The sequence below is a fragment of the Melanotaenia boesemani genome, chromosome 21 (assembly GCF_017639745.1).
Source record: "Melanotaenia boesemani isolate fMelBoe1 chromosome 21, fMelBoe1.pri, whole genome shotgun sequence".
NCBI lineage: Eukaryota > Metazoa > Chordata > Actinopteri > Atheriniformes > Melanotaeniidae > Melanotaenia > Melanotaenia boesemani.
The window spans coordinates 15,727,332-15,755,257 of NC_055702.1; the positions used below are offsets into that span (position 1 = coordinate 15,727,332).

Genomic DNA, 27,926 nt, shown 5'->3' on the forward strand with positions numbered 1-27,926 from the left:
GAACAACAGAATTGGTTACCATAGCTATGCAGATGACACACTGATATATATTACAATGTCACTAGGAGACAGAGGCCCCATACAGGCTCTTGGTAAATGCAGTGAGGTGATTAATGACTGGATGTGTCTGAACTACTCTCAAAAACAAAACTGAGGTGATTGTCTTTGGAGCTAAAGGTCACCACAGAGCTTCAGTCTATACACCTAAAAACCAACAACCAGGCCAGAAATCTGGGTGTATTGATGGACTCAGAACTTTACTTTGAGAAACACATTAAGTGAATCACAAAGTCAGCCTACTATCACATTAAGAACATATCATGGGTAAAAGATCTGATGTCTCAACAAGACCTGGAAAAACAGTCTGCAGGTAAATATATAGAAACATTTTATTACTAACCTTAAAAAAAACCTTAAATGTATCTTAGACATGGCAGTATGTGGTGAAATGAGGAGCAGTTCCAGTAAAGTGACATAAATCAACTTTATTCTCAGATTGCAGACTGTCAACGAGACAAAGATGAAGAACCTGTTGTCTCTGATATTGTTGCTCAGATAAAGGAAAAGAAATTAGTGGTAAGTATGATTTTATAATGTGCCTGTTTAAATGTATATGTTAATAAATGCACATTACTGTCCACTTCACTGCAGCTTTCTATGCATGTGTCCACCACAGGACTGCTCTGTAGCCAAGTGCAGAGTGTTTAGGTGCAGCCGGTTCATGGGAAGAAAGGAGAGTAAGACGTATACAATCTCTGCCAACCTTAGTTCAGCATGGATAGAGCAGGTAAATATGAACTGGATGTGGTAAGTGCAACTGGTCCTGATTACAGAACCAACAGCCAGCTCTCATGAAATTTAACAAGACTAAAAATCTGATTAAATTACTCTTCCACATTTTTTTATTTTTTTTGTCTCAGATTGGACTTCCATCTGCCAAATTCAGCTTAACCAGCACGGCCAGTCTGGAGTACGACAGAGACCAGTACATCTTCTACTCAACAGCGACTAATAACAACCCACCTGTTTACAAAGTGATTATAAATTACTTGTTTTATATTAATATTTTTTAAACAGCTTGAATTAACCAGAACTCTGTTTCCTCACCTCCCAGATTGAGACAGAGGTAGAAGTGTATCCTGTACCAGATTTCACCAAAGAGATTGTAGGAGGTTCTCTGGGAGGGTTGGCTTTTCTAGCTTTACTCACTGCTGGTCTGTATAAGGTGAGACACTTGATTTTTTATTTTTTTTAAATCTTTTTTAATTAAGTTATTTGCAGGGATTATCGCTTAGTGTCTTCTCTTCATTTGAAAATGTAATGTGTAATAATTCTTTCATTTGGTTCATCACTTCATCTTGTTATATCTTTTTTGGGTACCACATAAATATAATAATAATATTTCTTTATATAACTTATGTTTTTTCTTTTCATAGGCTGGATTTTTTAAGAGCAAATACAATCAAATGCTCAATGAAGATGGAGCAACAAATGAAGCTGAAAGAAATGCTCTCACAGGATAATAAAAAATTATTTCTGTATTTTACAGACACCAGCTGTTTCCCACATCAATTTGTAACATAGTAATATGACCACAAAACAAAAGCCAATTTGATTCCTAGGTAATGCTAGAAATAATGGATAGTGAAATGAAGCTTTACAGAGCACTGTTAATGTGTTGTTAAGTGCATATTTGGTGCCAGCCCAGAAAAGAATCTGTTTTCTTTTGTAATCTAGATTTAACTGGATCACATTTACCTTTTAAAATTAAAATTGTAATTATATGAAAATGTTGGAATGACCAAATTAATCTTCAGTTTGTTTTTTCGTTTTCATTTACAACATCTTTTACACTGAAAGATCCAGAGGAGTCTTGCTCGAACCATGAATGTGAAAAGAATGTGAGCTGCTTTGTTCTATAATAAATTATAATATGTTATATTGACCTAAGTGTTTTTAATATGAATTTGTACATATATATATGTGTGTGTGTGTAAGGGATAATGCCTGACATGTTGCAATTATCATAAATTAATGGACGACGCAGAGGACGGTTGCCTCTGCGAAGTCCATTAATTTATAATAATGGCCACCTCGGAGGGCATTATCCCCCTTATACCATAATCCCTTAAGAAAGAAAAAAATATTAAATAAATTATTCATGTGTTAATGTTGTTTTTTACTGGTAAATCCTAAGTTTTGTACAAGAAGCAGCTGAGTGGACTATTTCGTTGTGACGTGTTGCCAAGGTAACCATCTCTAACACAGAACCTGCAGCTCAGTCGGCCGCATACGTGACACAAACATTTCAGAGGGTGGGTGCAGCTCTTACAGCTTGTTTGTTTCTAGAGGATGATGCGACATTTTGTTTCAAACAGTCAAAGTCCACAGATAGTTTCCTACATCGTTCAATAAGCCTGCAGGCTTCTTTCTTTTTTTTTTTTTAACTTGTCCTGTCCAGCATCATAGCAAGCAAAATGATAATCTGGTTGCTGTATCGTGCTGAACAAATTTGCTCTGCCAAGGGGAGGCCTATGGGTAAGGTTCCTCTTGATAATGTGATTAATTTATTTATTTATTTACTTTGAATCATGGAATCTATGTAATCTTGCTGGACCTGACCGGAGGGGACAGAAAAAGATGGAAAATAGCAAAAAGAGCAAAAGGGAAAGAAGAAAGGAGACAAAAAGATCACAGACAGAAGGCAACGATCCTTCAATCCACACCATCACCAGATAACAAACTGTTACACGTGTACATGAACACACTAGAAAATTTCCTACAACTTTTACAAAAGCAGAAACACACACACAGAAAAAACTAGTCATTAAGAGTTTTAAAATAATAACCAAATCAAAAAGACATAACAGCAACCAGATACTGACTCACAGGAAAAAAAAATAAATAAAAATAATTATCACTTAGTATTAAAACACACTGGACAACTCAGTGACTGTGTCAGCATGCAGAGCATGAGAAACGAGGAGTGATCAGTGATGAAGAGTGGTGAGTGAGATCATGCAAATGCGACCACGCCTCCACGGAGGCCAGAGGCAGACCAGGGCCAGAGGCCCAGGCCCTCAACAGCAGACCCGGAGTACCAACCCAAGACACCCCACCACGAAGACGACTCCAGCCCCACCCGAAGGGCGGCAGAGGAGAGCCCCAGCAAGAGCCCCCCACGATCCTGGGGCACAGGTTCCAGTGGGCCAAGATCAGCAGCCGCCGGCCCCCCCAGGGACCGACAACCCAGGGCAGCCCAGACGAAGGGCCCAGGGCCTCAGGAGCCCAGAGGCAGCCGCCCCACCCCCCAAAGGCAGAGGGCCCGCAACATGCCTAGGAGGACCAGGCCCCCCAAACAGCCACCCGGCGTAGGCCAGCACACACCCCAATGTTCCCCCAACGACCGGGCCATTCAGGGACCACAGCCAGTGAGCCGTCACCAACCCTAGAAAGTACCCACACTCCTAACGGGGAATAAGAGGATGGGGACAGCGGCAGACCCACGGCCCACCACCCCCAGGCCCGCTCAGGCCCCCCCCCCACAAGTGCACTTAACCCCGCCCCAAACACACACACAAACATATGCACACACCTATTTCCTTGCAGACTCCCGCTCATCCTAACTCATATATGCCCTCTCAGCCCCACCCACACAATATAAACACTCACACAGCATCCAACCCTCCAACTCTCACTCCCCAGACACACCCCCACTCATCCTAACACATGCATACACACGCACACAAACAAACCCCCACATCCACACAAACATCATCCAAAGTACAGACACACACACACAACATACAAGCATCCCTGTCTCACACCCCAGCACCTCCCCCTATAATCCCCCGAATCCCACTCAGCCCTCCTTCAAACCCCTACGCCCACCCCCCCCCCCGGGACCCCACCACCCCGGAGGGAGGAGGACCACCCCCGGGCACCAGAGCCCAGAACCCCCACCCAGCCCGCCCCGGAATAGCCTGGCCGCCCGGCCCAGGACCAACGCCCACCAACCCAGGCGCCACCACTGGCCTCACCCCCCGCCACGAGGCAACTCCAACCGCTGGCCCCCACAGCCCCCGACGAGGCCAGACCCAGAGCCACCCCCATCGCAGAGCAGCCCGGTCCCGCACCACTGGCAACCACAAAGAAACCACTAGTCACTCCAGGCCATTTCCCAAACCCCCATAGCAACGAGGTCACAGTCCTCCACCTACACTAAGTGATGGAACTAAGCACAGGGGACCAGAGGGAATGAGATTCAGCTAAATAGTTCTTTGAGGAGGCAGACATTGTCTCACTACTGCCTCACAACTAAGAGATTCCTAAACTGCTGAATACACAGATTATTTTTGTTTTTCCAGTTCACAAGGATAGTTTTCTTTGCAATGCATAATGCTGTGCGTATCATGTGTGCAGAGTTAATTGCCATATTAATGTCACCCAAGTCACCTAGTAGACATAGTGCGGGGATTGTAGGAATATTACATTTAAACCATGCTCTGATCTGGCGTGTCTGCAGCCTGGCATCTTAGTTTCTCTTGCCACGATTACCAACTGCCGTTTAAATCAGCGCAATAATTTACAGCAATAAGGCTATTTGGCCGGAACTTCTTTTGTAGGTGTCCATTATCACTTTTTAATGGATACCCTTCAGCCAATCAGAATTGAGTATTCACCCAGACCATGGTGTGTGTATATATATATATATATATATATCAAAAAGAAAAAGAAATTGCAATATGATCAATGAATATAATTCTGTTCTAATATGCATTTTGTATTCATTTGGTTTCAATATTTCCTTTTATTATATAGTGTTTTTAAACAACATTTTTCTTTTTTACTCGTTGGGTGGATTTTTTAAGAGCAAATACAAGGATATTAATAATGAAAAAGGAGGACCAGCAGAGACAGAGCCTGATGGAGATGCACCTGCAGGAGAAAAAAAATCTAATTCTGTGCTTCACAAAAACCACTTGCTTTCCACTTGCAGTTTCCATACGTATTAGTTGACTGTAGCTGGTCACAAAACAAAACCAACCCATCTTCTCATTTCATGAATTGTCTAAAGAAATGTCTGTGCCTGCACATTTTATTCAGTGAAGTTAACAACCTGCTTTTTCAATAATGAAATCTCCCTTATTTACCACTTGTCACATAGTGGGACCCAAGGAGCAGACAATACTGAAGTGAAAGTTCAGTGTAGTTTAAACAGGAATTAGAAGCAGTAAATCAGATTAAGTTCCACTGAACATGGCAGAATGGGTGAAAAGGCAGACTGGTACTCTAGATAGAGTCTGATTCAAGTCTGGTTTTCAGAGATGGAGAATGTGATCCAAGGAACTGCCTCAGTAACAATGTGAATGCAGGCGTGGCTCAATGGAGGGTGATCTTAGGAAGGTTTCACTCTGGCAACAGCAGGTCCTTAATGGTGGAAAGACTTCAGCAGGTTTCCAGAGGAATATTGCTTTTACTTGTGAGGAGAATGTGAACTGCTACCTACAATTAAAATGTAATGTATGAACAAAGTGTTCCTTCAGTGACTAAAATGTGGACTAGGGTTGAGCTGCACTGGTATTTATTTCAGTAAAATTGGATTTATTTGGTCTTAGAAGAAAATTACAACAAGATATTTATTGGAGAGAAGAATTCAAACAAAGTTCATTTATCAAGTTTATATAGTACATTTCGAAAGACACCTTCTGGATAACTAGTTCACAGAACTATTTTCTTTTTAATGAGAGCACTTCTGTGATAACATTTTTTAAACTTTTTCATCTGTCAACGGTGTCTGTCTTAAATAACCCAGGTGCATGCACCGATTAAAAATATGTCTTGAATCAGTCTGGATGAAATAAAGCTGAACTGTGTTCATGGAATGACTTAAGGCTTAAATGGGAGATCAAAATAACCGTTTTTCACTGAAAAAAAAGAACCTCAGCTTAAAAGTTTGTTAGCTTGCTAACATGTAGCCTATTTAAATTTTGACTTGTGATTACTTTCACTCCCCTATGAGTTAAAGACGAGTGTTGCTGCTGCACAAGGTTTCATAATGTAAAAACCTCTTCAGTAATGGGGTGCAATGTTAAATATTCATGGGCAGCCTGATTTCATAAGCACATACTATGGACCTGTTGGCAGATCTGCATCACACATTAGCTGAACTTATCTTTCCAGCAAATCTCTTCAAACCAACATCCTTAATTAAACTGTTAAAACATAGTTAGTGACTTATTCCAGTTATATGGTAAAAAAGAGACATAACTGCTATATGGGTTTTGCACCTGAACTAGCAGCAGCCATAGTTTCAGTGAATGTTGTTTTAACTCCTCTGGCTGCAAGTGTCACACAGATATCTTTAAGCCCCGGCCCTCTGCAACAGTGACAGTGAGTTGAAACTGAAAATCATATCACTGTCACAGGAAACTGTCTGTAAAAAAAGAAGAAGACCCCCACCCCAAAAAAAACAACAACAACAACAACAACAAAAAAAAAGCGGTCAGCTCAAAAAATACTGTCAACATATAAAGACACTGTATAATAATATTTCTATTTTAGTCTTTTAGTGCAACTGTTCTGTACCAATACATTTTTTCAGTATTAATAGAAATTTTCAATAATCATGATTCAATCTTATCGTTTCTGTTTTAAATTGAAGTTGCATTTTTTTTCAAAGCCAAATCTTATTTTCAGCATCAATTTGAGCTATTTGTGTTTTAACCCCATAAACTGAATGTTCAAGTAACAGGCCAAGGATGTAAAACAAGGAAATAGACAGAAATGTAACGAAAACTCAAAGAAAAACAGAACTGAAACTCACAGATCATTACAAAAGCCTTGACTGGACCCAGACAGGGCCCTGCCACTGGTCCTCCTGAGAGAGCCTCCATTTAGACAGTTACAGTACTTGTTTCCTATAAGTGGTCCTTCACTTCTTGAAAAAATTTAGGGAATAGTCATGGTATTTTGAGAAAAAAATATCATAAAAGCTCAGTATTAGATGCAGTTTGTGGATAAATATTCATAACACTGGACGCATGATCTCAACCAAAACTCACCAGCCATCCTAACAGCAGTATCAGGCAACTCGCTGCCAGACACACACATCTGGTAGTTTGCAAACTTGTTGGTTGAAGAGAGTCGGAGCAGAGAAATGTCATTGGTGCTAGTTAAAATATAATATTGTGTGTAATTTTTTTGGTTTTTTACCCTGTAGGTTGTGATGAGTGAGAGAAACTTAAAATATGGTCGTGTTTGCAATGATTTAGGAAAAGAAATCAAAGAGCATGTCTTTTTGAAAATACACAACTCTTCAGTTGAAACTGCATCTCAGTACACAGATGTAATTTTAAAAGCTATGTATAAGGAGTGCCTGCACACACACACTTGGACAGGAAGCATATAAGAACATTGCAAACCTGCTCAAGACCTTGTGTTCAAAATAGAAACACGCTTCATATTTGTTCATATACTCCCACATAGTGTCATATATACTGATTCAGTTCATTTCAGCTAAGCTTAATTTTAATAGAGCCAGCTCACAACAAAGTCATCAACGCATGTATACAGATATAATCCAGTTTAATACAATTCACCGTAGTCCAATCACAATACAATTCAAACAAATCCATTACATGTTTCACATTAATCCAATTCATAATAACTGTGTTACTAGCCAAATAAAAATAATAATAAATTAGAAGCAGTGGAAAGAACAAAACTGCCTTTTAATAGGAAGGAAAAAACTCCAGTAGATTTAGACTCAGGAAATGCGTCTGTCTGTCTCGATCAAATAAGGGTAGAGAGGACAGATGAGTGGTTGCAGGGGAGGATCTTCATTTCCTGAGCTGAGGCTGTGGGCTGCATGAGTCAAGATATATAGTGTAAAGGACAAAGCAAGCAAGTCTATAATTGTCTAGCAAAGTCACATGATCACAGGACAGAGACAGTTGTGTTTTTTATTACTTAATAAGGGCATAATCACACTAAGCCTTCTATCACACACACACGCACACACACACACACACACTTACACCCACACACACATACAGCACACATGACCAGGACATGTTTCTACAGTGTAAAGTTTAGCTTTCTGTCTGTCCCACTGGTCATGGAAGGAGACAATAGCCACTATCTAGACAAAAGTAACCACACTATTATCTAAACAAACACAATATTTGCAGTAATTTGTTAGTATATTAGAATAAGCTATTATTTTGCAGTACATAATATCTGCCATTTAGAGTGATTAAAGTATGTTGTCTGGGTAAAGCTACTTTACATCACTACACACTTCCTTCTTCTCAAACTTCAGCTGTGCACCTGCTAATAATATGAGATGAAAGCATATACTTTCTTTTTTAGTCATCATTTCTGCTCAATGTTATCTTGGTTGCCCAGAAAACATCAATTCTGCTCCATCCAGAAAGTGAAGTAGAAGAAGAAAAAGCTGAAAGTAACTTCAGACTTAAAATAGATTTTTTTTTCTTGAAGTTGCTCAAAGCAACATAGACTTGTATGAGTATTGTAACTCCTCCTACACCAGAGTTCTTTATGACTGCCTTGTATTAGTCTCAGTTCTGCAATCTGCTTTCAGCCTTTTCGTCTTGCCTCTTTCAGCAGGGGAAAGTAATTGCTTTTGAATTTTCAGATACATTTCTTTGACCTCAGAGGAGACATCACACTTTTGACTGTCTTCCATGAGACGGACACAATGGATTGGATGATCTCAGCTACACTTTTCCTTTCAGGTAAATCAATATTTTGCCAGCTGTCAGTCATGTTTTGTGACTTGTTAGAAACAAACCCACCTCTATTTAGATGACAATTATGTTTCTTTTTAGTTGTTAGTTTATTTGCACAGAATAAAACTACATCAAAGAGACAGAATATATAATTTGAGTACAGTGCAGGAAGAGGCAAAAAGCAATTATGGCTCATCTAAAGCCTCCACCGAAAAAAACCATAACAATTGAAAATATGATAAGAATACAAAATACTAACATTAGAGGCAGTGATGCTAAAAATAAAACAATAATGGGGACAGAAGGATGTTTTGACCCACCCTTAATTAAATGAGTTCTTAAATAACTTTGGCACTGATGAACATTGACTTGCCAGTTGAGAAAAAAAAACTATTTTGAAATGTAGTAACCCTAAATAGAATAGAGACTTGGCCTCAATGAGTAAGATATATGGGGTGATGCAGATCCTTAGACTGGCAAGTATTGCGTAAGTGAACAGATTCATTTAAAATAATTATTGAACTCTTTAGGAATTTTTCCTTCAGTTGACAAACTCTTATAAATGAAAATACATACACCACTGTTCAAAGGTTTGGGGTCACTTCCCTATTGAATCCCATGGCAAAGTGACCCAAAACTTTTGAACGGTAGTGTATTTGAAAAATATAAATTTAATAAACTTTCAGAATATTGAGTTTCTGAAATAAAGCGACAGAAAAATGCGTGGTTCTGGTCAAGATGCTAATTTAATGCTTCGGAAGCAGTAAAATCTTGTAGAGGGTAGTAGGGAAAATGTTTCCCCAAACCATGTTGCAGTACATGACATAAGGATACACAACAGTGTAATACAAAGCGAGAAGACACTATGTAGTAACAAGATGGCTAACCTCCTTATTATAAAGATTAATTTGTTATTCATTATTTGTGAGAGCAGATGTAACTTTGTCAACCAGGTGAAGTAAAGCCATATAAGTGGAATGATTTTTGTGAAAACCATATTTGTGATTCTAAAGAATCGGATTGGAATCTAAATGAAAACCAGTCCTTTCATAAACAATTTTTCTAATATTTTTCAAGAAAAGCAAAATAGATATGGGTCTGTAGTTGATAAAGTGAGATGGATCATTAGCTTTAAACAGGGGGATAATTTTGGCAACTTTTAAGTCTCTACATCCGTTCGTAGAGACTGAGAAAAAATATGAGAAAGTGGTTGCAAGATGGATTGTTTCACCTGTTTGACAAGAGGTGCTGAAATATTGACATGGTCAGCTGCAGATGTTTTTAACTGGTCAATGACAACACTTATTTCCTGACTGCTGAGGGGCTTAAAAGCAGACATAATAGGAAATGAACCTTTGATAAAGTCCAAAGGATTTCCATCACAAGCTGGAATTTCATTAGCTAATTTTTGACTATTACCTACAAAGACATTGTTAAAAAAAAGTTCAGTTACATCAAATGGGTTGTTTAGCGATTCTTCACCGCATTATAATACAGAAAGTAGATCTGAGGAAGCCTTATCCTTTCAAAGCAGCTGATTTATTACTTTCCGTGTAATAATAATGTAGTAATAAAAGTTTCAATTTCCAGAGTATTCCTTACTTTTTATTCTTCAGACATATCTTGTCTATCCTCTACATCCTAACCCTATCCTAACATTTTAAAATTAAATAATAGTATCTACTTCTCAGACATTACCGCACTTCATGTATAATTATAGACTTTTAAGTTTAAGATTATAATGCTTTGTGTCACTCCCTCTGAAGTAATAAAAGCTACATATCGTAAATGAGGGTGTGCTGCTGACGAAACAAAAAGCAGAGCCTGTGTTATTATCCAGAAACTATGAGAAAACATGACTGTGTAACCACAAACACTTATCACAAGAATCCAACATTTCTTCATAACATTAGTAGTCCAATGGTCACCGGTCTTTCTGCACCAGTTTCTGACGATGCCCAAACATTGTTATAAAGACTTAATCTTTGCTGTTTTAACTGCGTACCAAAAATCACCCAATGTTTGGAAATAGGGAAAAGGTTTTTTATCCGTGAAGTATATTGTTATTACTTAAGTTTTTAATAACACATTTCTTAACTTCAAAACCATTTTTATTTTCACTTTAAAAAACCACCACCAAATATAATTCAATTTAGAAATTGGGGAGACACACACACACACACAAAAAAAAAAAAAAAAAAAAAAAAATTGCTAACAAACAAGCAATCAGGTAACTTGAAACCAGAAACTGAACCAGTAGTATGTTTTTCCTCTTCATGACGACTTTCAACTGATTTGCTCTACATTTAGAAAATTGCTTCTTTAATGCACTCTAGTGGAAATAAAAGATGCAATGACACAATCTCTTCACCTGAAACACCGCAAACCAAGTTAACTGTTTACATTAAGGAAATGGTAAATATTACATATGAGATTTAAACAATCTAATTCACTAGAATCACATTCTTCATTTCACAGTGTTAAAAGCTGCACTTTGTTTCAACATTGACCCTCTGGCTTGGAAGTCCCTGAAGAATCCTGCTGCAGGTTTTGGCTACCAGGTGGTGCAAAGACGATCAGAGTGAGTCTGAACATACATGATAGTCTGTTGTAGCTTAACGGCTGCGTTGTCAGCATCTTGTGATTTTTTTCTACCCTTTTTTTTAAAAATAAATACGCTTCAGAATAGTAAGAAGACAATCAAGCTTCCTACTTGAAAAGTATAAGTTACTGCTCACTAACCTCCCCCAGTCAAATGTTTATCTGGTTTTATTACCCTAGATTACTCGTCAGTGCCCCTCTAGAACAGTATTCAGGAAATCGAAGGGGTCAGATATTTAAATGCACCACTGAGAGATGCCAAAGTCTGCGAGTTCCAGGTAAGATTAATTTTACAAAAATACTGATAAAATAATTTGACCCTTTTAAAGATTTTTTTTCACTGAGGATTTTCTCAACTGAGTTTGGGACTGCATATGCATAAGACGATGGATTCAATTTAAATTAGTCTGAGATTAAATTGGGTTTTTTATACTACTTTATATTACAAGCAAAATATTGTGATAACGGCCTCAGAGAGCTGTGCTGTGTCCAGAGACAGAACACAGCTAATAACTGTTACATGAGGAGAATATGTGGTTCCTCTGGTTTATCGTTGTTTCTTATCAGTTTTCTTTCTGTCTTTCTTTTTTGCTCAATGTTTCCACAGTTCCAGAGTCTGCAGTCAACATGTCTCTTGGTTTGACAATGACAAGTGACCCTAACACAGACAGGAATGTGGTATGTTGGTGAACTCAAATCTTTGAATACAAAAATTTTACTTTTTTTCTTGCATCTTGAAAAAATATTGCTTAAACAACCAAAAAAAAAAAAAAAAAAAAAAAAAAAAAATCTATCAACAATAAAATGTGAACTTTTAATTCTTTTCAGGCATGTGGTCCAACCATTCCCAAAGACTGTAAAAGTATCACCATGTACAATGGTGTTTGCATTCAGATCAACACATATAATTCATTTGAGCCCTCAGTCCCATCTTCCATTGAAGGTAAATGCACAATATTTACAGGAAGGATCAACACAATGACTTCTCCCTTCCCCGGTGAAAAAATATTCACCCACTGTTCTCAGAAAATGTTTGTTCAATTTCTCAAATCCCAGATACAACACAATACTCCTCAGTTTAGCAGTTAAACCTTCTTTCAAACTGGAAGACGCTGAAAGAACCAGGGGCTGTAGGGTTGCGAGTTGACAAAAAGGACTAGATTTACCTGCTACACTTAATTACAAGGAAATCAGCCATACATGCACATTTGATGGGGAACTGCATCTGTTTAAGCTTGTTTTTATCTCTTCTTTTTAACAGAGTGCCGAACCCAAGCTGACATTGCATTTCTGTTAGATGGCTCAGGAAGTGTAGACAAGAGTGATTTTGAAAGAATGAAGACTTTTGTGTTAAAACTGATCGAGTCACTCCTTGGAAAAGATACACAAGTAAGACTATGATCGTAATTTTCTTTTTTTAAAAACAGAGGATGAAGAAAGAAAGAAAAAGAAAGAAAGAAAGAAAGAGAATTTTTTAAAGTTAAATAAGCAAATGTGATATTTAAATTGAAATTTAAACATCTGAACTTTTAAAAAACTATATTTTCTACATTATTTTTACTGGATATTTTGCCTTTTAAATACATGTTTTGAATTCATATGAGTTTTATATGTTTTCTTTTGCAGTTTGCCATCGCTCAGTTCTCCACACATCCCAAAGTCCATTACTATTTTAATGGATTTTATGCTAATAGTTGGCAAGCTCGAATTGAAAACATTAAGCAGTCCAAAGGATGGACGTACACCGCTGCAGCCATTCGACATGTTGTGTAAGTGTCCCTGTGATCATGACTGGTGCTACAGTGCATCTCTACTCAGTCTGGTCTGTGTCTAATGTTTTTTTATTGTACATAGTCTTTAAAAACAGAGACAAACAGCCACTCACACCCACTCCTTGGGAGCAATTAACCTAACATGCATGTCTTTGGATGATAGTAGGAAGTTTGAGAAAACTTTGGTTTCCATAGATTTTTACATCTTATTTAGGGGGCACTTCCTCTCTCCCCCACTATCAACTGTGACCTGGAAACTAATCTGAGTAAAACATTGCCACTGTATACAAAAATTGATTAACAAGTATAAATCTTTGTTTTTCCAGGGACGATGTCTTCTCACCATCCAAAGGTTCCAGATCAAAGGTGAAAAAGATTTTGATAGTCATTACAGATGGAGAGTCTAATGACCACGGCAACTTAGAAGCAGCAATACAAAAAGCTGAAGCTAAAGATATTGTTCGATTTGCTATTGGGGTAAGTTGTATCTATATAAATATATTTAATCTAATGTATTTATAAAAGTAATAGTTTTTAGTTTAATATCTTTGTGCACCAAGGCAATCAAACTAAACTCAAACCTTTTTCAGTTAAGAATAGTTCAATTCTGCAAGTCTGAAAATATAATTAAATTCTACAACTATAAAAGTTTTTGTCCCACGTTTTACACACTTGAATGTTCACTTTCCCTCACAAAACTGATTTAATTAATGGTTAACAGAAGAGAATACAAAGTCTGCATCAAAAACAAAAAAAAAAAAAAAAACAAACCAAACTTTATATCTTGAAGCAGGGGCAGACTCCCTGCAAGGGATTAATAAAGTATTTCTGATTCTGATTCTGACTGGGACAACAACAACAAAAAAAGCTGTTTATCAGAGACCAGAGGGGTATTGCACGAAACCAAGATAAGAGATTAAGCCGGGATATGTTGCACCTTCTCATCCTGGCTCAGCAAACGTGCAATCAATTAAGCCAGGATAGGCCGCGCAAGCTAGGTCAAGCTGGGCTTGTTTAATTATCCTGGATTTTTTTATTCTGGTTTCGTACAATACCCCTCAGCTCATTTATGATCATCCACAAGTCGTTGTTGTTCTTTAAATGTTAATATCAACCATGCAACTCCTTAAAACCACTAAATCCATGCAGTGAATTAGCAGAAATCAGTGAGAGCAGACACGTGCTAAGGCCCTACCAATGTAAAAATGACAAGAAAACATCACATGAACTGTTTAATTAACCAAATTTAACTAATGGTTGAATGGAGCCTCATTTCCTTTAACATAATGACGGGCTGCATGGCGGTGTGGTGGTTAGCACCGTGGCCTCATAGCAAGAAGGTCCCCAGTTTGAACTATCAGCCCACAACCAATAACAAATAGGCTAAAAAAGAATTTAGTTCAGGAAGACATAAAACAACTAAATTTAAGATCTGCTGTTATAACCATTGAAGACAACCAGTTAACCAGTGAACACAACCAGTTAACCTACTGTTCTCCTGCCGGATACTCTGACATCAGTTAATTTCATGAATGTAAGGACACAAACTGACATGGTAACAAAACAGCTGTTTTGGTGACGTGTAATCATCACTTTATCATAACTTTGCAAACAGCTAGACTTACTGGGTTTAATGGGTCTCTTTACTCAGAACAGAACCTCAGTAATGTGAAAGCAGTGCAACTTACCACAGCTTCTACCACCATCATCATCACCCATGGCAGCTGATGAAGGTCCTACTGTGTCAAAAATGTCAATCATTTGTTGGCATCCTCTGCTTTTCCTTTCTTGTACAGTTTCTTTGCAGCTTCTTCTGCAGGTTCTGACAGGTAGCTGCATCCACTGGTAAAGAACCAAAAGGGTTTTAATGTATCTGATTGGTTCAGCCTCATCTCAGTTAAGAAAAGAACAGATCAGTGTTTTTAATGGGCCAGTGGTCAGGAGAGAAAGTTCTGTGTTGACTGTTTGAATGAATGGATTACTCAGGAACAAGGACCACAGGAATGAGCAGGTCATTGTTAGCTGGGCCTGTGATCTATTTAGTTTTATAGACCCGTCAGACCAATAAATAAACTGTGTTCGCCCAAAAAAACCCATCAACCCACCAGGAAATGCTTGTATGTCAGATGGCCAGTCCATCCCTGCCTTGAAGAATTCTTCTGCTGCAGATGTGAGTAAGATAGTGATTGATCGGTGAGTGGTGAGTAAAACTGAGCATCTCTTATTGTGGACTGAGTGAAGTGTATAAAAAGTGGGACAAAGACAAAGACAAAAAAATTTACCTTTATTTTAAGATGTGCAAAACTAGTTAACATATTTGATTTTCATCTGTTATCAAACATTCGAATATGATACAAGTTATAAAATATATGTTCAAATTTCAAAACTTATGCATCAGTTTGTCTTAATTTCATATTTGCTTATTTTCAGATGCCCTGTTTTTTTAACATACTGTATATAATTGGAAGCATCAATCTATCGTACATTAAAGCTACATTTACATAAACCATTTTCTTTACATTTATTCCCTGAAGTACATCACATTTATTTATTTTGCATCCAAAGGTGGGGGGAGCATTTAAAATCCCTACTGCATTAAATGAACTAAGGATGATTGCCTCTAAACCCCAAGAGAACCATGTGTTTGAAGTGGAGACCTTTGAAGCACTTGAGAAGATTCGACAGAATTTGCAAGACAAAATTTTCTCTATTGAAGGTACATACTAAAATTATATATATATATATATATATATCTATGTGTGTGTGTGTGTGTGTGTGTGTGTATGTGTGTGTATGTGAGCGAGTGTGATTCAGATTTTAAATTTAAAATTAACCAACCAAATTTTAAATTTAAAATTAACCAACCAAATTAACCAAGCATTGACTTCTTAAATGTACGTATTTTAGACTAAACAGTACTTGCAAATATGAAACTCACTAAAAGCCTCAATAAAACTCTAAAGATCCGAAGTTTCCATGCAGCATATGACATTACGTAATTATCTTCAGCTCTTGTTTATTTTGCTATTACAGGATCACAAACAAGTGGAGAGTCACTGAAACTGGAAATGTCACAGGAGGGATTCAGAGCAGCTATTGTAAATGAGGTAAAATTGTTGGCCAAAAACTGGATGACAAATTCTTTTCTATTTTTCTATTATTATTTCGTTTTATTTTTATTTAGGGTACTGCATGAATACTGCATTTAGACTTTCATTTTGCCAAACACATTTCTGTTAAACCTGCAGGGAATCCAGATGGCTATGGTTGGTGCTAATCAGTGGAGGGGAGGCTACAAGCGGTACACAGGAAGCACACAAAGAGTGTCATATGAGCCCATGGCTATTGAGCCTGACAGTTATCTTGGTGAGAATGTTACAGTAAAACAAGCAAACAAACAAAAACAAAACTATATATACAACTCTACAACTTTATTACTAAATTAATATTTTGATACAGAGAAATTATACAAGTAGCACTGTGCTGGAGAACAAGATGTAGGTTTGTTGACTGTTTTATTTTCTGCAGAGGTAAAGAAAATGTTTGATTATGAAAAAAAAAAAAAAATCAATATTTACCAATCCCTTCAACGACATCATCATTAAATTGTAGGTTACTCCATGGCTGTGGCTACAGCTGCAGATGGACAACTGACTATCATTGGTGCTCCAAGATATCAACACAGAGGAGTTGTGATGGTGGTTTTCATGGACACATTCTGGCAAAAGCTTGAGCCAAATCAGCGTGAGGTGAGTATTTACCACTAAGATGGTCCTGAAAGACCTGAAACACATTAAAAATCTATATTATACATATAAAATGTCTTTCACAGATCCAGATTGGTGAATATTTTGGGGCAGAGGTTTGTACCATGGATTTGAATCTTGACAGCTACACTGATCTAATCATCATATCTGCTCCGATGTACAAGGACTCTGATCGAGAGGGACGAGTTTATGTTTGCACATTGACCTACTTGGTAATTAGCAGCTTCATCTAGAGACATTCAGTCAATTTACTAGTTATATTTTCTTCTTTTTAATAAGCCTGAAATTCTCCCTCTTCCTGACATGTTCACCAGAATGTCGAGTGCCATTTTGAGTCTCCATTAGTACTAAAAGGGGCTGCTGACAGAGGAAGGTTTGGGTCTTCTCTCGCTGTTCTGCCTGATCTAAACAACGATGGATTTAGTGATTTGGCAGTTGGAGCACCTTTGGAGAACGATGGTCAAGGCAGCATCTACATATTCCATGCTGAAGGAGGCCAAAGAATCAATCCTGCTTACTCACAGGTGAGCAAGTGTAAAAGCTGATAAAAACTGATAACATTTCTTCCATTTTCTACTTTTGTGAAGTAAATAATCTACTGTTACACAGAGAATTGCTGCCTCTGAGGTTCAGTCAGGACTAAAGTTCTTTGGCATGTCGATCAGTCAGTGGAGTTTCGATCAGAGTGGTGATGGTCTGCCTGACTTAGCGGTGGGTTCAAAGGGCACAGTTGTCTTACTGAGGTGAGTCATAGGTAGTGTGGCCTTGCATAATCTGTGCCAATTTTACTTTTTTTTTTCTTAATCTCAAATTATGTTTATATCAGTGAAGCTTTGTGTGAAATTACTAGTTGTCAGTTATATTTCTGATAAATGATCACAAAGCCAAAAGATGTTTACTTGTCTTGTAATACTCACTGCTGGGTTGACATTGTCTTATAATGATGTCCTTTCTAGATCAAGGCCTATAGTGATGGTGGAAGCAACTGTGTCCTTCAACCCAAATGAAATCCCAACTCAAAATGTGGACTGTTCAAATCCCCTGAAGAACCAAGCTGAAATCTGCTTTATTATGAGCAGACACTCTAAAGTGAACACAGGTTCTTCCATAGCCTAATTTCTTTATTCATTGACAAGCTTGTGTAAGTGTGTATTTCTATATGAGAGAAATTCTGGTTTGTTTCAGCTCAAGCACAGATTAAATACACTTTTACGCTGGATGCTACCAGGAAGACCCCAAAGAACCGAGCTTACATCAGAGAGAAACTACGAGAGGAAACTGGGTCATTTGTTCTGGACTTTAAAAATCAAAAGTGCAGCAGTGTGAAATTTTTTATTGAGGTAGTGCCTAAAAAGATGAAAACAAACTAATTAAAAAAACAGATTTAATATGGAAATATTCATCTTTTAAACTGAACCCAAACTTTTATTTATTATTTTATTTATTATTATTGTTTCCCTATTTTTGTTGCAGGCTTGTCCAGAAGATATTCACAATCCACTTATGAACGAGCTCAGATTCACCTTCGATGGTTTACCTTCTGACACAAATCTTAAACCAAGTCTCGCCCAGCAGGCTCAAACAACAACCTTTCATCCAGTGAGTAACCTTTAAACACACTTCATTAATTTTATATTTATAGAAACACCTTTCTCACCAGTACGTCTGACATGAAAGCAGTTAAAGATTTAAAAATTCCTGATGAATCATAAAACGTGAAAGTCTTTTATTAGCTTTTGTTTTAATGTGTGTAACATCTTGTTTTTCACAGCTGAGCTTTGAGATCAACTGTGGTGCTGATGAGAAATGTGTTGATAATCTGAAAGTGGACTTCAACTTCACCGGGTGAGGATGAGTTAAAGTAAAACATTACATGTGTGCTTGGTGATATATTTTTCTACAAGTACAGAGCTTTCTTGCTTAACCCTTTAAACTCCACTAGATCACCAGAGCCCCTAATTCTCAGTAACGATAGTGTCTGTGGGGAAAATTGTGATTGATAGCTTACCTTTTAAATAATCTCTGTAAGTTTACCAAGAATTTACAGTATATGCTGTCCAGGCAGTTAACAATCCAATCCAGTAAAATGTCATCTTTATTCAAAAATTCTATTTGGTTAATCCACGATGAGTAATCCATGCTTGCTACCATGTTGCTAAAACAGTTCTCATTTGAAATTGTAATGATGCAATTTCCTTTTAAACTTTAGACAAATTAGATATATTAACTTGATGGTAATATCCAATCAGGAGCAGCCAAAGATCAACAAGTGACAGGTATGTTATATGTCTAGTAAAAAAAAAAGACGGTTCTCAATGACTGGAAAAAAAAGCAAAAAAACTTTTTACGTATTGCAGCATCAGAAATGAGCTGAGTTGGATTTGGTTTTGTGATGATAATAGGTACAGTAAATAGCATAAATAACTGTAAATAGCAAAAGAAAAAAAAAAGAAAAACAGAAAAATAAAACAAGCAAAGCTGTTGGGAAAAGTGTAAATATGTAAATATGGTCTATTATTTGTTTGTGTCAATGTCAAAATCTTTTTTTTTCCTGGAAGACAAGACTTGAGAGAAATGAGAAAAGGCTTGGTCACTGTTGATCTGTGTCATTTGTACAAATACCATTTGGTTTTCTGGCTGGCCTTTATGGTGCCATATATCTATTGATATAATCATTTTACATCATTTTAGCTTCATAATCTGACAACTGAGGCTGTCTTGATAATAATGCCTGTATGTTGACTGTTCTTAAAAAGGATTCTACATGCATTTTTGGGTGGCATGACTCAGGGGGGTTGTCTCGTAGCCTGAGGGTTGCCGGTTCGATCCCCGGCCTGTCAACCCCATGTCGAGGTGTCCCTGAGCAAGACACCGAACCCCAAATTGCTCCTGATGAGTCATGGTTAGCGTCTTGCATGACAGCTTCCACCATCAGTGTGTGAATGTGATGTGTAATGTAAAGCGCTTTGGGTATCATTCCAGGTACAGTAAAGCGCTACACAAATACAGACCATTTACCATTTTTCAAAACAAAGATTTGTGTATGCAAAAAATACATTAAACTTCTACTTGAGTTTTTTAAATGGAAAGAATAAATTAAACTTAGTTTAATGCAACAGAAGATGCACTATGGCCACATTTGCCCCAGAACTATCACATCTCCCTGTTTGATGCTTCCTTATCATAATGATCATAAAGGTTTTGTCTCTTCCACCCACTGAACCGTTAACAGCAATGCAGACATTTCCCCTGTGTATACTGAAAGACCATCATTAAGCTTTTCTCCAATTTTGATGAACTGGAAGCTTAAATAGTGAGGAACTAAACAACAAACAAGCAACAGGCGTGACAACATGACTGGATACCAGGAACAGGAAGTAAACAGAATACACAAAGGGACAGACTAATAGGAAGCAAGACAGAGGACTCAAACAATAAAAACCACAACCTAAACAGACTAGAAAAACTAAACCAAAAACCCCCAGACCTTGACATTATCACCTATATAAAAACAAAACAAACAAACAAACAAAAGGAAAATTATATTGTGTCACATTCTAAATTGAAAAAGTACTGCTTATTGATGTAGATGAAAATGTAAGAATGAAGAAAGTAATCCTAAATATTGAGTTTAGTAGTTCTTTCTATCATTTTCTTTAAAAAAGAGTTATATAATTAAGTTATAGGCTGGGTGTTAATTAGAGCACTGGCTTTTACTATCAGACATGAAACGATTAAAACCCTGAAAAGCTCTCTGTTCAACTTAAAAGCAGGATTTAGTATTATTTATATGTTCATATTATTATGATTTATTTGGATGATTATTATTAAAAGAAGGTGAGTGGAAACAGTCAAAATGCTATATTACAAACTTAATGTAGTGAAATATGATCAAAATCAAGTAGCTTCTGTGTAAAATCATATCACATCTTGTTGTAAGTGGGGTCAGACTCTTAATGGGGCATAGATATGTTTAGTCCCTACAAATTTCTCCTACTGTACCGTGTTGTCTTGACTTGATGCCGTTTTTTCAACATTTGACAAACACAACAGGAGATTTTATCTTTTGGCTGTTAGTTTGTTAGTTTGGCAGCCATACATACATCACCCAGAGCCAGATGAGTGTTTTTTTTAAGATGGTGATGATAGTAAACAATAAACCAAGGGATTACCAGCATGTTAGCATTTCTATTGCTGCCAGCATTCATGAAGAAACAAAGCTTCTTTGTTTATGCATTAGTTTTGATTTTCTCTTTCATTCTTGTTATTCTTCATAAACTCTCAGGTCCTCAGTGATTACTATTGGCATTGATGAGCTTTTGAATGTGATGGTCTCTGTGGAGAACATACAACAGTCATTTTCGTTATACTATTATAAAGACCATTTACCATTTTTACATTAAAGAAAAAAAAAAACAGGCTGATCAAAAACAGAAACAAATGGTTTGGAGTATTATAGATTAAAATGGTTGACTCCAAAACTGGAACGAAAACTGAAGCTGCTTTTGTTTTACTTTTTGCATGAATTTGGGGAACAATGACTCTCAACATTGTTCAGTTGTAGCACATAACATACAATACTACTCACTTTTTTTACACTTTACCTTTTTTTATTTTTTTACACTTACTATTTTAGTTCATTACTCTTCCACAAATCCATATAATGCTTCATCTTCAGCATGCCCGGATCCCTCTCTTATTATCCGACTTGTTGACAACAATATCTAGCGGTTGAAGTTCTTTGGTTATGATGATGACAAGCTTCGAATTATTTCACTTCACTTGGGTTTTGACAGTATCAGTGAGATGGGCGCTCATGGAGTCGCAGATGGAGATTTGTGGAAAAAGCCATCCGGTCTCTTGACGTAGACTTCTCTCAGCCACTCACTCATCTTCTCCTCGTCCATCTAGGCCTTTGGGTTAGCCTCGAAAATTATGTTGGCCGGAAACTTTTCTTCTGGCAAAGTCTTCCTCCTGAAAATGACCATGGGTGGTAGTTTCTGGCCATAAGCTTGTCAACCGAGAACTACAGTAAAGGATGACTTCTTGTTCCCTGAGGTGTGTGTAGATACCGTACTGGTCCTGGTTTTCTCCACAGTATGGTTCACAGGGATGTCAAAAGTGAGGGGGATCTCGTCCATGTTGGTTATGTGTTCTGGCCGGATCTTCTTTTCAGTGATCTTGTTTTTGCAGTAGGTGGGGAAAATGGCCAACTTTTTTTTGTAATCCTTTGGCAGTTGCTGCGAGACAGTAGTTCTTGTGCGGATGGAGAAATTACACCTTTTCATAAAATGGAAGCACTAAGAAGACCTCCTCGAAAGTCATTGATCTTCATGTCACGTGCTACTGCTGTTGCCTTGAGTTGAATAGAGACTGTAGAGATGCTTCTACCTGCTGTTCTCTGTTCATTAACCCACTTTTTTAATTTTGTCTTCTAACTGTAGCCGTCTTGCTTTGTTCCCTCTGTAACTTTTTTTGCTCTACTTTACTACGCATAGGTCATCTTCTTGCTTTCTCCACTTCCGTACCATTGAAGTCTGAAATCCGCTTCATAAGCATGTCTCTTTGCAGGTGCCATTTTGGGGTCCTTACACGTACACACCATTACCGTGCCAGTATATTATGTTGAAGCACAGTGCATATTACTCCGCGAGGCTCCTGACTACGGTAGCCGTAATGCTGCGACAATCCATCAAGCGGTGCGTCTTCGTAGCATACCAAAGTCGGTCATACTAAAACATTTTTAAAATTGGTTTGAGGTCAGTAAGCACAACCAGAATTAATACATAGGGACATCAGATAACAAGGCGCAGTGTTGATCATTTAGAAAATTAAATGATTTTAAGTGTGCCTTATAGTCTGAATAATACTGTAAACATTTTGGCTGCATTTTTCTTTAAAAGCTTGAGCGAAAATACAGTTGATCTCATTTTCCTCATTAAATGAAAAGAATAAATAAAACAGGCAAGGAAAGTATGGTTAAATTATATATTTTTCAAAATAACCATTACATCCTCTGAAACTAACAAGCCCTCAGTAGTAGTTTGTTATTTCCATGTCATAGGATTTGTGTCTCATCCACGAGGCAAAAAAATACTGTTCAGTGATTGAAAAGTGTTCCAGTAAAAAAAAAGTTGAAGAAATCTGAAAATGAGAAAAGGAAAAAAGAAAAATAAATAACCGTCAGTGTTGACCAAATGATTTTCCTTCTAAAGATGTAAAATGGCTGTTGCAATCAGACAATACCTATAAATTACAAAAGAATTCTCTCTAGTAGTTGTTGGAGTGACCACTCTCTAGGAGTGGTTCATAACCTTTTAAAATTTCTTTCTGATTAGAGAACTTTATGCTATTTCTCTTTAATTTATTAAACTAAGTTTATGGTCCCCATATCACCACTGTCTCTGTCTGTATCTGTGAGACAGTGGCCCATCTTGCTGAGAAAGAAGCAAAAAGAGACTTTGTGCTATATGTCGAAACAGTGCTGTTTAACATCAGTTATAATTTCATCTGATCATTCTCATTTATCCTCATAAACTCTCAGGTCCTCAGTGATTGTGGTTGGCATTGATGGGCTTTTGGATGTGACAGTCTCTGTGGAGAACAGGGAGGAAAACTCATACAACAGTCTTATTATTCTCACATACCCAGCTGGGCTCTCCTACAGGAAGTTTTCAGCTCTGCAGGTCAGACATCAGGATCAAGTCTGTTTCCTCTCTGATCAGCTGCTCTCCAAGTCACATCAATGCTTTGTTTTTTAATACAGGGAAGAATTCAGTGCAGCTCTTTGGACAGTGAAGATGGAGTAACTCGAGGAAAGACAGACTGCACTATTGACAAACCAGTTTTCAAAAGCAACTCCAAGGTTGGTTTGTTGCACTGCTGCAGACTGTTGAGTCAGAAGAGGAGGCATCTGATCTCTGGTTTCTTTCATTTCCAGGCTGTCTTCATTGTCTCCTATGGGATTGGAGCCAATAGTCAACTTGACAGGAAGATCTTTGTCACTGCAAACGCCACCAGGTACAGTTCTTCAGCTGATGGTGCAGCAACTTGGAATATGAATATTTTCTATAAACATTTCCATCTTTATCTTTCAGTGGGAATCAGCAGCACTCCCCTTCAAGTGAACTCTACAAGAGGAAAGAGATCGATGTGAAATACAGCATCTTTGTTTCAGCTGAAAGGTCTGTGTTTCATAGTTAAATCAAAATAAATTTAAAAGTGATGCTATTTTTTTGCTCCAATATCTAATGTTTACAATGTCTCTTTAGCTCCTTCAACTACTGCAATTTCACTTTTGGAAAAAATAATTTGCAGAAACCAGTCCAACAATCAATCAAGGTGAAAGATTACTTCTTCCAGTAGTATCAGTACTATCTTCTAGTTTACTGCTATGTTTCAGACCTGATGCTTTATTACATCCTGAAACTTTTCTTTCTCACCTTCTCAGGTTACAAATAGCATCAGAGCATTTAATTTCACTGTGGTGATCAGGGTTCCTGTAAAGCTCGGTAACAAAGATATTTGGGTGGATTTGAGCAGTCTGCAGGTAAATATAGAGAAACCTTTAACTACTAACTATAAAAAAAGCCTTAAATGTATCTTAGACATGGCAGTATGTGGTGAAATGAGCAGCAGTTCCAGTAAAGTAAAGGACTTATTGGTCTCCTTCCTTCTTATTTGAGCGTGTATCTTCACAGGACTGAAGGTCATTATCATCTGCGCTCTCAGGAGGTCTACACACTAACTGTTCCTAGAGTTAGAACAAAGACGGGAAAAATGTCTTTCCAATATTGTACACCAACAGATTGGAATTTTTTACAGAGAGCTCTTAAAATTCAAACACTTGTGTCAATGCCTCATTTTAATTCTTTTCTTGATGACCTAGAAATGCAGTCAATGATATGTCGCTGTTTTTAACCAGGTTTCTGCACTGTATGAAATGTATGAAATTGTATGAAATGTGTGTGTTGGAGCCTCTTGGCCAGGACTCCCTTGAAAAAGAGACCTTTCGAGTCTCAATGGGACTTTCTTGGTTAAATAAAGGTTAAATAAAAAAAAAAATTAAATAAAAATAAAGTGACATAAATCAACTTTATTCTCAGATTGCAGACTGTCAACGAGACAAAGATGAAGAACCTGTTGTCACTGATATTGTTGCTCAGATAAAGGAAAAGAAATTAGTGGTAAGTATGTTTTTATAATGTGCCTGTTTAAATGTATATGCTAATAAATGGACATTACTGTCCACTTCACTGCAGCTTTCTATGCATGTGTCCACCACAGGACTGCTCTGTAGCCAAGTGCAGAGTGTTTAGGTGCAGCCGGTTCATGGGAAGAAAGGAGAGTAAGACGTATACAATCTCTGCCAACCTTAGTTCAGCATGGATAGAGCAGGTAAATATGAACTGGATGTGGTAAGTGCAACTGGTCCTGATTACAGAACCAGTAAGCAGCTCTCATGAAATTTAACAAGACTAAAAATCTGATTAAATTATTCTTCCACATGTTTTTGTCTCAGATTGGACTTCCATCTGCCAAATTCCTCTTAACCAGCACGGCCAGTCTGGAGTACGACAGAGACCAGTACATCTTCTACTCAACAGCAACTAATAACAACCCACCTGTTCACAAAGTGATTAAACTTTACTCTTTTTTAAGATTTATATTATTTAACTAAACAGCTCAAATTAATAAAAACTCTGCCTCCTCACCTCCCAGATTGAGACAGAGGTAGAAGTGTATCCTGTACCAGATTTCACCAAAGAGATTGTAGGAGGTTCTCTGGGAGGGTTGGCTTTTCTGGCTTTACTCACTGCTGGTCTGTATAAGGTGAGAGACTTTTTTTTCTGTCACTTTTTTTGTTAATTACATTGATTTCCAAATAAAGTAATTTGTATATATTGCCAGTGATGATTAATACATCTATATATCTTTGAATTTTAAAATCCATTCTTTATTTACATGAATTTATGAACTAAGATTTATATTTTTATTTTTTCTCCTTTTTACTCATAGGCTGGTTTTTTTAAGAGCAAATACAATGAGATGATTAATGAAGATGGAAAAGGAGCCACAGAGACAGAAGCTGATGGAGGTGCACCCACAGGAGAATAAAAATCTTATTATTCTTCATCTCAAAGAAACCACCCATTCCCCACATCCAGTATTTTCCATTTGTACCATTAACCTGTTGACTGCAGCTGACTACAAAACCAACCCATCTTACTATTTCAGGAAATCTCTATAAATGAAATATCTATGCCACCACTTTAAGAAACCAGCCTGTGTGTTTGTGAAATCTCTCACTGGGCCAGACTGGGACTAAAGTCGGGTATAAACTCCCTCAGGCCACCCCAACTCATATACTGTACACATATGCTCACACAAGTTCACACTTGCAAACACACATAGCTTAAGTCATCACCAGAGTTCATTATTGCATGTCGACCAACTTTCACACCAAACTATAAACCCTCTCCCCTACCCTCATCAACAGGCTGAATACTACAGTGACAATAGGAGTCCTGTGTTAATGATATGGTGTTATGTTGACCTAAACATGTTTGTATCATTTTTCAAGCAATTTATTTAGATGCCTAACATGCTAACACCAATATTCATACAACAGTTAAAACAAGAAGCAGCTTTTGCGGACTTTATCAGTGACCTGCTCCCTATGACGATTAATTCTGCATCCATCTTTCATCCTACCTGTACTCTGAGCTCTCTCCAGTAAAAGTCAGTCTGATGTTGACTCTTTTCTTATCTCTTGCTGTGTCTTTCTTGCTTTCTTTTCTTTCTCTGACAATGTCCTTCTATGTTTCTTCAAAGAATCAGCCGAGATGTGCGTTTAGAATGGCCAGTATGTTGATATCCGGTACTAGCAATAACTTGGTATGTAAAGCAAAACTCAGCTGTTATGTGACCTGTCCTTAAAGCAAAAATTGTTGAGCAGCTTCAGGATGCTGCTGAACAATGATGTCTCCAGAAATGTATATACTAAATGTCACTGTGCCATCAAATAAGTCAGAAACACATATACACAAGTTAGAAAGTTACATAGAGCAACTTTAAAAGGGGTTCCCAAACTTTTTCGGGTAGGGGAGGTATGTTTGGTCCAGCAGGACCCACCAAACATTTCATGCAGCAAAATAAGCCATGTCATTAAAATAAACAAATTCACGAAAACAAATGGAGTTGTGAACCAAAACCTCAGACATCAAACACAATAACCAGCAAGCAAGTGAAAAGCTGCAACAATATCATTAATAGCACAGTGACATAAACACACTGACAAAATGTTTAAGTCAGAAAGTTCCCTCATCAACTTTTAACCTAGGCAAATAAAAGAAAAATAAAATGTTCCTAAGTTCAACAAGGACAGCTGTGCACATTATATGTGTACTAAACTAGTATAGCCAAACAGCCTAAGTATTAGAATAACGTAATGGACACCTTGCCCATAATGGCCCTGCATCATCATCATTCGTGGGAGCTGTGTACTGTGGGCACACATATCGCCAGCCTGGGATAACTCTTGTGTATTGCACCCTGTGTGGGTTTGTGTCGGCTGTATTTAATTGTAAGAGCTTTCCTTAGATTCCTGTGGTTTAGAGAAAAGACACTCTCATTGCTTTTTATGAGTAGTTGAGTCATTGTATAGTTAGATATAATCGACAGTCTCCTTATGAAAAGCTTTTCCTGTTTGCTTAAGAATCGGGCTTTGTTAGTGAGTGGTGTGAAAGTCCCAGCATTTACCTGGCTGACATTTGTTTTGTTGTTTTGTATTAGCTTTGTAAATTGCCAATCGTGGGCTTATTCCTGAAATGGACACTTTGTGTTATGTTTATTTTTTTTATTTTCTTTCTTTTTTTAACAAGTGTTAAGTTAGTTGCCAGTTTTGGTATAATTTTGTTTGTAGAACAGTTTTAGTTAGTTTAAACTGAACTTATTTGTGAATTATTTTTCATTTATAGGAAATTGTGTATGTTTAATTTTGTTTATTGTAATAAATATTTTGATTTATACCA

General features: G+C 37.4%; 1 protein-coding gene across 1 annotated transcript; it reads left to right on the forward strand.

Annotated features, from left to right (window-relative positions):
• Positions 1-8,625: 8,625 nt before the first annotated feature.
• LOC121632824 (integrin alpha-M-like) lies at positions 8,626-27,839 on the forward strand. The gene is made up of 30 exons (XM_041974582.1): positions 8,626-8,759; positions 11,232-11,334; positions 11,535-11,632; positions 11,962-12,032; positions 12,183-12,297; positions 12,616-12,743; positions 12,981-13,123; positions 13,453-13,603; positions 15,692-15,842; positions 16,160-16,233; positions 16,375-16,492; positions 16,739-16,875; positions 16,959-17,105; positions 17,208-17,417; positions 17,503-17,636; positions 17,850-17,992; positions 18,079-18,233; positions 18,367-18,492; positions 18,665-18,738; positions 23,438-23,579; positions 23,660-23,758; positions 23,834-23,913; positions 23,991-24,077; positions 24,165-24,234; positions 24,344-24,442; positions 24,999-25,079; positions 25,180-25,290; positions 25,415-25,528; positions 25,615-25,725; positions 25,912-27,839. The coding sequence occupies exons 1-30, from the start codon at positions 8,723-8,725 to the stop codon at positions 26,008-26,010; spliced, it is 3,408 nt and encodes a 1,135-aa protein (XP_041830516.1). The 5' UTR covers positions 8,626-8,722; the 3' UTR covers positions 26,011-27,839.
• Positions 27,840-27,926: the final 87 nt, after the last annotated feature.